This window comes from Palaemon carinicauda, chromosome 15 (assembly GCF_036898095.1).
Source record: "Palaemon carinicauda isolate YSFRI2023 chromosome 15, ASM3689809v2, whole genome shotgun sequence".
In the NCBI taxonomy this organism is placed as follows: domain Eukaryota; kingdom Metazoa; phylum Arthropoda; class Malacostraca; order Decapoda; family Palaemonidae; genus Palaemon; species Palaemon carinicauda.
The window spans coordinates 13,310,766-13,320,765 of NC_090739.1; the positions used below are offsets into that span (position 1 = coordinate 13,310,766).

Sequence of the window (10,000 nt, forward strand, 5' to 3'; positions counted from 1 at the left end):
CTCACTTATATACGTGGATCCTTGTCTTTATTATATTTTTTTCTGTCTCCCTCTGCCCCTACTCTCCCCCTGTCCTCTCCGCCTACTCTCTCCCTGTTCTCTCCCCCTTCTCTCCCTCTCCCACTACATTTCTTGCCTTTCTTGAACTTTATCGCTTCTGCAACAATGCTCTCGGTCAGAATATTTTTTTTTTGTCCTTTCAAGCTAGAGTTATGACAGCCTTATATCTTGTTAGTGTTAGAATCTCTCTCTCTCTCTCTCTCTCTCTCTCTCTCTCTCTCTCTCTCTCTCTCTCTCTCTCTCTCTCTGGTGAATCATTGTTTTTGATGTCTTCCAGTTTCTTGCACTTTTGGTGGAGAGATTTTTATTAATACTTTATGAAGAGTTTTGTCTTTGTAGCACACACTGGTAATGTTAGTTTATCGTGAATAATAATGATAATAAAGATTACAAATCGTAAATTTGTTAATGAAATACCCATAGTGTATAACACTGCTACTAATTCATTATGTCACCTTGTCATTATGATAATCAATTATTATTAAATCTGAACCGTAATCTCCTTAAAAACAATATTCAATTTTAATATTTCAATTATCATCAATGTTATTATCATTGATGTTTTTATTCTCGTATGTGTTGTTTTCATGTGCGGTAATTACAACTCATTATGAATAAACATCTATTAATGTAATTAGTATTTTTCATGATCGACGACTTATTTTCTTATGGAGATTAGTTATTGTTGATATATTTTAATTTTTCATAAGTATCCAGATTTATATTACTTAAACTTATTTTTTTTTATAGTAATTGCATTTAAAGTAATTGCTTTTAATCAGTATTCCGACTCATACTCTCATACTAAGTCCATTTTTTTCAATCCTTGTACTTTGAAATATTATTAATCTTCTTTTTTTTTTTTACTTGACCTACTTTTGATAATCTTTTTATTTGACCTAGCATTAATCACGCTTACTTTTCAATCGGTATACCTATTAATAAACATTGTTTTATCTCTTATTCTACTAATAAAATTTCCGTGTTTTTACCATATTTTTAATTATTCATTCCGTACCAATTGGCCTAAATAATATTAAGTATTCTATTTCTTTTGACCTACTTTTAAGCATTTTCCAGTCTCTAACATGCTATAAATTATTGTAATTTTATTAGACCTACTTTAACTTCATCCGGCTTCAATTAACCCACTTTTAGTCATAAAAATGTCTGATCCGGTATGCATTTGATCATAATGATTTTTAAGTAATACTTTCCCCACGGGTGATAATGTAAAATCCTTTTCGCGTCAGGCGTACGTTTAAGTATCTCCCGTTTATTGTATATATCAAGTTACTTACGTTTAATCTCTTATCTGGTATGATTTGATCAAAATTTTATTATCTCGTACCTTTTGACATTAATATTACATTAAGGGGTCGGTTGCCTGATGTGCCCTTACTAGTCCCTTCTATCAAAGGGTATCCACTTCCAACAAACCTCTTTTCTCCATATCATCCTTCACCTTAACTCGGTTTAATTCTCTGCCACTATTACTTCATACGCTAATTTCCACAAATCCTCAATAGATGGCGCATGCTGAATGAGACCCTGACTCAAGACGTTACATCTGAGGGCTTGGAGTCGCGCCTCCGCCTTCCAGCCTCTGCGTCGTCCTTAGGAACATACTACTGCTACGTAAACAACACAATTGGAGAAGGCATACCCTGCGAGATTGATGTCACAGGTGAGATACAAATATATTACTTTCTTATATCCTTTTTATAGGTTAATTAAGAGTTTAACGAATATGAATTATCAAATATATTTTCAGAATAACACGTACACAAACATATACGTGTATATAGGTATATGTATGTGTATATACATTGTGTGCATATATACATAGATACATTTACTATGTACGTTATACGAACACTGCACATATATCGGTTCAACTTTATTTGTTGCATAATTATTCCTATGTATTTTTTCAGTACATTATGTACAGTATGAATGTATTTTAGGTAATATTTACAATTAGTTAATAACTTGCATTACTTAATGTTTACATTTATTCAGAAGTTTTGACATTTTTAATCATAATCATAATTGCTTTGAAATATAGATTCTTCTCAATTATTCAAAGTTCTATACGACGTTGATTAAATTATTCAATATTTTCCCATAGTATTTATATAATTAATTAGTAATAGTATTAAGTATTTTTAATTTTCTTTTTAAAATATTAAGTATGTTTGAATACGCTTTTAATAAGCTCATACTAAACCTACGCAATTATTCTGCTGTAGATGATAAGATTAATTTTTTGTAATGTGCGTCATGTATCCGCTTATTGATGTGCTAACCAGCGCTATTTATTTGACAATTGTAAATATGTGCTGTTTTCAGATGAGAGCGATCTCGCTTTTCCAGATGAATGTGCATAGCAAAATCTCTTGCATGAAAATCATTGCAAAATTGCAGAATTTTTGTTCTGAAATATGCTGTCTATAATTTTTCATGTTTATTCTTCACATTGAGCTCTGTAATATAGTATTGTATGAGATATGTGTTTACATTTGTTTTCTCTTCAATTACTGCTCTTTTATATATCTGATTAAAATCATTAGAGCGCAACTTCTCGATCATTATCAGTCATAATTTATCACTCAATCGCTGTCCTTGTCTTATATAACATCTGAAGTCTATAGTTGATGATATTAGCTTCATCTTAGTGGTTGAAATTATTTTATTGCATTTTGATAGAATAGAAATTGTCTTTTCTATCGCTTCAATTTCTTAGAGTAATATTCTATTCTGGTTTATCGCATTTTAAGAGAAAAGAAATTGTCTATTTTCTATCGCTTCATCTTCTAAGAGTAAAATTCTATTCAGTTTTATCGTATTTTGAAAGAATAGAAATTGTCTATTTTCTATCGCTTCATCTTCTTAGCGTAAAATTATTAATTTATTGCATTTTGAAAGAATAGAAACTATATTATATCTCTCGCTTATATGTAAATGCTAACTGTAACTAACCTATTAACTGAATACTAACCCTTCTACCATTCCCCCCCCCTACCCCCTGGGGCGGTTCCTCTTCCTCCCTAAAATGCTAAAGGTGTCGCAGGCATCATGGAGAAGATGGGCAACGACGACATCATCGTCATCTCCGCCATCATTGCCGCCGTCATCGTCCTCGTCCTAATCGTGTGCGTCGTCATCATCGTCCTATGCCGCAGACAGAGACAAGCAGGAAAATGTAAGTACCCTTAAATAAGTGTTTACTGCCGTACTTGTATAAAAAGTGCGGTCGGTTTAACACTTGGATCTTCATTCATCAACTGTTATCCCTCTGATGTGGTAATATCTTTTACCCTCAGGATTAATTTTTTTTTTTATTATTTTTTTGGCTTTTTAGATTTGCTTTTTATTTACATAACTGATAAATGGGAAGTAACTTGTGCATTCATCCCCATCAACAACTGTACAAATTTGTATTATAGTTGACTACATGACTCAAAGCCTAATATTATTTTTAATTTGCCTCCCTAAATAATCTGCTTGTATTTTTTTTTTTCAATTGCATGATGATTTGCTCAGGTAAAAATACCTATAGTTATTTTTTTTTGTTTAGATTTGCTTTGCCCTGACACTGGGAAAAAAGATTAAGTTACCTGCCATTTGATTTCTAATATATGCTGATAACCTGTTTTATGTGACATTACAAGGTATCATATAGTTGCACAATAGATTAGTTTATCATGTACACATGCACTAATATAATATACACACAAACGTACATTTATGATTGTGTGTGCAATGTATAGTATGCGTGTGTATATGAACACATACGTTACTGTCTTGTTTTTTTGGTGTTTAGTCATAGTAAATGTGAGGTGATATACCAAATATGGAATAGTAATTGGTTTTAAGCACAGTTGTTCATAGACTGCATGATGGCCATGTCGTGTGTAGTTTGGAAGTTTTACGTATAGATAGCTAACTGGCATCACAAGCGTGAAGGCTACCTTTTTATTTTTTAACAGTAACACGAACAAAAATCTTGCTGTATATAAAGCACAAAATCATACGTCACTGGGTCATTATTGTATATATTTAAATATAGACCTTCTTTTTTATACACCGTATTCATAATAAGCCATTAAAGTTATGTATAGTATTAACGAACCTTCATTTTCATGGAATATTGATCTCTGCCACGTACTCTGCAACATTAGATCTGATGAACATTATACATGTATACATTTAAGCAAACATTATACGTTTAAAGACTGACGGACAATACAATGAAAGTGATTCATATACAGCATGATGTTTAGCCATAGATAGGTGTCTTACCAGCAGACTAACATCTTAGAGCACAACTATGATGTACACATCGAAGGATTTATTTATATATACAGTATATATATATATATATATATATATATATATATATATATATATATATATATATATATATATATATATATATATACAGTATATGTATGTTTACTGAATATGTATATATATATATATATATATATATATATATATATATATATATATATATATATATATATATACATATACATATTACCCACAACGCAGGAACGATTACCAAACGCCTATAGAACATTGCCACAGCCATGTTCATAATAGTTTAGTTCGGTACAGCAACACCAGGGAAAAAATACAAAACAAGAGGACGCCCAAACTCTAGTGGTCATTCCTTAACACGTCTAGCTAATTGTTTGTTATTTGGCCTCAGCTGTGCTAATGACACCTAGCAATAAGGTCTAGAATAATAATTAGGTGGTATTTCTTTTTTCTTTTCTTTCCCCCCTCCCTGCTAACACTAGACAACGGTACAGCGCACTTGCAGGACAGAGAGAAGTAAGTTCTGAATTTTTGTGTCTCCTTGTTCAGTAGTTATTTGTCGGTTCATTAAGAATAGAATATTAATTTTATTTTTTCTTTTAGCAATTATCTTTTCCCAATGAAAATTCTGCCCAGTTGATATTTACATTGATCATTCGTAGATTATTCTGTAGAATTATGATTTTCTTTGTAATTTGTAGATTTCATTTTTGAAATGAAGCATAATGTTTTTTGGTTCATTCAATGTTTTTTTTTTTTCTATTCTTTAGTAGATTTGATATGCATTATTTCATTTGTCATATGTAAAGAAAGAGAGGATTAATGTGTCAAAATAAATATCGGAAGTAAAATAAAGAAAAATAGTCAAAAGTTTGATTTGCATGAATAGAAATAAGATGGAAAAAACCTGCATTTCATATTCAAATCTTTTAATATTAATTATATTTCATAATGATAAAAAAAGAACGATCCTCCATCGCATGGGTAATATTGCTTCAGGAGGCACTCATTATCATCTGGAAATAAAATGATAGAAAAAATTTATACTTTTTAACATTCTAGTTAACAATGCTTTTATATGCCATTAAAAAGATCCCATGCATTTTAATGTACATACCACAAAACCTCTGTGGAAAAGCCACCTTGTTATGTAATATAGAATGTGATAAAATGTTAGCATATATATACATATATGTATGTATGTGTGTATATATGAATATGTATCTTATAAATCTATAAAAAATTCTAACAATGATAATGTGACCCTTTGTAGGAGCAACCTATTTTAACTTTGATTAGCTGAATTCCTCCGTAAGTCACAGTTGCTCTGCTTGAGATTAATTAATAAGTCGCATTTGCTATGGAAATTTGCTTTTGCTAAAATTAGCTTTTATTTTTTTTTTAGTTATTTTGCTTGGCTTAAGTTATGCTCCCTCGTTCCCTATTGTCTGTTTTTTTTTTTTTTCTTCTGTTAAGTAATTCATCTTCGATCATCTTTAGGAAAAAAAATGAGAATTTGTCTGTCCGTCGAAAATATGGCTCGAGGGAAATTTATTTTCTTTTCCTAATTGATTCGAGACATCCTTTGGCTGAATAGTAATGTAATGTTTAGCGCAGTCTTAATATTTTAAGTCTTTGATTTAAAAAAAGGGTTGAAAAATTAGCTTTATAGATTTTAATAGCTTCGGATTACTGAAGTCTGAGATAAAGTATTTAAATCTCTCTCTCTCTCTCTCTCTCTCTCTCTCTCTCTCTCTCTCTCTCTCTCTGATGAGAACTTGAATATGTCGGTAATTTTACATGCACTTCTTATAATATAAAATTTCTCACTGAACTTTTGTATTGAAATTAAAGTTACTTTACTTAAATTACAAATTTTACGATATAGACTTTCAAATATAATAAATTACATCTGATTATCTTATTGAAGATTAAATCTGGTTATCTTGTTGAAGATTAAATCTGGTTATCTTGTTGAAGATTAAATCTGGTTATCTTACTGAAGATTAAAGCTCTAAATGTTATTTTTTTTCAAGAAATTTTGTTTATGAATAAAGCAAAATTATTCCTGTCATATTTTGGAAAAGAAGAAAATTTACCTCGATGCCAACCCACCCCCCAAAAAATCCGTTTTCATTCATATTTTGGATTCGAACTTCCCCAAAATTTCATGCATCGTAGAAGTTTATTTATAGTTTACAGCAGCAAGATAAAGCCTTTTGTCTCTATTTTGTCCGCTTTGTCCTTTTTATCATTTATGTGACCCATAGCACATTTCCCTTTTCATTCTTATAAATAGCGCACCATTCCCCCCAAGTTAGCTTTTGTTCTGCACTTACCGCGTTGGTACTGCTACCGAGATTCTTTTATTTCTTGTCTCAGTATTTTGTTTCAGTTTATTCTCTCTCGGTGAATCCTGTCGGTAGCCATAGAAAATTCAAAACGTGTCACGCTGGATTATTTTCGCATCTGAACCTCATCTTCGCCTACGTTAGAGAAAACTTTTAATTCCCCATTTCATCAAACTGGTTTCCAATCTTTAGTAAATAAATAAATGTGTACCAGATCTCGAGTGTGAGGTTTTTCATAATGATTAAAGTAAGAATTACTATCTTGGTGAACTTGTAAAATTCTTTAGACAAAACTTATTGACATAGTACATTTAGAGGTTCAATTATTTTGTACATTTAGGAGGTTCAATTATTTTGTACATTTAGGAGGTTTAAATATGTGTACATTTAGGAGGTTCAATTATTTTGTACATTTAGGAGGTTCAAATATTTTGTACATTTAGGTTTAAATATTTGTACACAGTTTATCTTGTATATAGTTGTGCAAACTAAACACACCTGAAAATGAAGTATAAAATTACCATTTTGAGAAAATGCTTCAATATACTGCTGCTCAAAATCATACAGAAGTCGATAAAGTTAAAAAGGTCTTTTTTTAATTTCGCCAAATGTCGTTTCACCATTTTGAGCATAGCTAATTCAAGTTTGTGTTAATTTTCACCTATTTTTTAAATAAATAGAATGACTTTGTGAAAAGTATGCGGTAACTTTCAAGTTCTTTTTATCTTGCATGGGGAGATTATAAGATTGATTATTCTTGAAATGACTGGGAACATAACCCCCCCCCCCCACAAAAAAAAATAATTAAAATACTTCCCTTTTGCTCATATTTGTGGTGGACCCACTTTTAATGACTTTTTCACTGTATGACCTAATATGGTCAAAGAGCACATGAAAATTAAAATAGACATTTATTATTTACCTATCTAAAATTTCGAGAAGGAAAACCTGACAAAACAGCCGGAAATAACGTTTGCGTGACACATAAGAATTTTCTTGGCTAAGTAGATGGTGAGACCGCAAGTTTTAATTATTGTTGTATGTAGAGCGACACTTTTAAAGACGAGTTTATGACCCCAGGACATCACAATGCTGGTCCTGAAGACATTTGCCTTTGTATTAACGTCCTGGTGAAATGGAACAACAAATTTGGTTCATCATTAAAATGTCGACTACAATTGTTGGCTTAGATTCGAATTTCTTCAAGGTTCCCCTTCGTTAGTGTCGCATCAAGAGACATGAGATATGTATTTATTTATTTACTTTTGGTTTTTGCTCATCCCAATTTTTTTATTTGACTTCCCGACTTCAGTTCAGCTTCTTGTAAAGGTTATCCCCTATGATCATATAGAATATTGCCTGAAATCTGTTATTCCTTCTACCCATTGTGAGTGAATAGAAACTTGAACTCCTTTTATTTCTTAGCCAGATTCAATATTTTGGACAAGTTGTACTTCTCACTGAAACTAGAGAGTAGCATTTCGTTATCTCCTGAATTCTGTATAGATTGATATCATGTCTGAAACCCCGTTCTGATTTCTCTCTCTTTCCTTAACCCTCAACAACCTTCATTCCTTCGATTTTCAATACTTCCGTCCCTATTTCCTTTCATTTATTCTTCCTCTATCCTTCTCTTGGGCATTTTATGTCTCTTTTTAACTGTACTTTTATTCTTTATTTCAATTCTGTTCTTTTCATTTTGCGTCTCTCATTTCACACACATTCGAATTTTATCTTTATATTTTATGACATTTTATATCATCATCAATTGAAAAACAATCCTGCCGTTTTATTTTCTAACTTTTTAATTTTTCTTTAATATTCTTGCAATCCTCCCTGTCGTTTCACTATTCCATTCTTTATCCGACCATTTTCACCGTTATTTCCTCTCGTTTCTTCTCGCTTCTTTCTTCTCCCCTCTTTTTATTGAATCATCTTTGTTTGCATCTCTGTCTTTCCGCCCTTTTCATATCTTTCTCGAATTTCGTTTTCTCTTGCTTCGTAAATCTCTGTACCCGTATTGCCCTTTAATTCCTTTCTCTCTCTCTCTCTCTCTCTCTCTCTCTCTCTCTCTCTCTCTCTCTCTCTCTCTCTCTCTCTCTCTCTCTCCAGCCGATTCCACCATCGCCACCAGCTTTGGGAAGACGTCACCCACGCCTGGCTCATACCCCCTCTAACAGATGCTCACAGACCCACGCCCGCCAGTACTTGCGCCACCCACCCACGCCCTCACAACCGCCCAACCATAATAACCACTCCATCACGCCCTTACTTCTATCACCACAATCACCACTATTATCACCACCGCAGTTGCGTCGCGCCCAATGGTCGAATACTTAACGACTTACCAACGCTCAGTACCTTCTAGTTAGTCATTTGTTTAAAAAAAAAAAAAAGTCATAATAGGTCAGCCGTAGGTAAAAGATTTATGAATTTAATCTCATAGCTTATTTTGGTAAAAGATAAACTCATCTTTATTCTAGTCATAGAGTAATTCCGCCCTCACTGTAGATAAACTGCTTCATCCATCGATCGTTGAATATAGTAGCTGAATACCGTCTGTATAGTTGTGTAAATGCGGTTATATATTACACATACTTTAAAGATACTGTATATATGTTTTATATATATAGATATATATATATATATATATATATATATATATATATATATATATATATAATATTTATATATTTATGTTTATATAATATAATATATATATATTTATGTTTATATAATATAATATATATATATTTGTTTATATAATATATATATATATATATATATATATATATTTAATATTTATATATATATATATTATGTATATATATATTATATATATTATATATATATGTATATATTACACTTTATTAAGATAGAATTACGACACTGCTTTTATATTGGCCTCTAAAATCTTTCAAGGGTCTAGTGATATTAAACCAATAATATTCAGAATTGCGTGCGTGTATACACATTGCCAATCAAAGTTAGCCCGTAAGAAAAAAGTGCGTGTGCCTACACGCAATGCATCTTGCGTGCGTGTGCACGAGTGTTTTATACGTCTGTAAGTGCGTGTGCATGTCATGTCATATTTTTTGTCCTGTAGTTGTGCGTATTAGGCGTATTAGTCTTTCGTGATGTCCTGAGCATCTCCCATAAAAACGTAGCTGGGAGAATAGTTTGGTTTGATCGCCTAAGAAATAAATGATTTAACTCACTTCGGTGATATTTGCCTTATAACTGCGATGTACAATTAGCAGGTA

The 10,000-nt window shown here is 31.7% G+C and overlaps 1 protein-coding gene across 1 annotated transcript in view; it reads left to right on the top strand.

Annotated features, from left to right (window-relative positions):
• nrm (neuromusculin) overlaps positions 1 to 10,000 on the top strand; it is a 97,343-nt gene that overhangs the window by 49,588 nt on the left and 37,755 nt on the right. Inside the window, 3 exon segments of the mRNA XM_068388791.1 lie at positions 1,590 to 1,747; positions 3,125 to 3,265; positions 4,869 to 4,902. Coding sequence (XP_068244892.1) covers positions 1,590 to 1,747; positions 3,125 to 3,265; positions 4,869 to 4,902 — 333 coding nt within the window.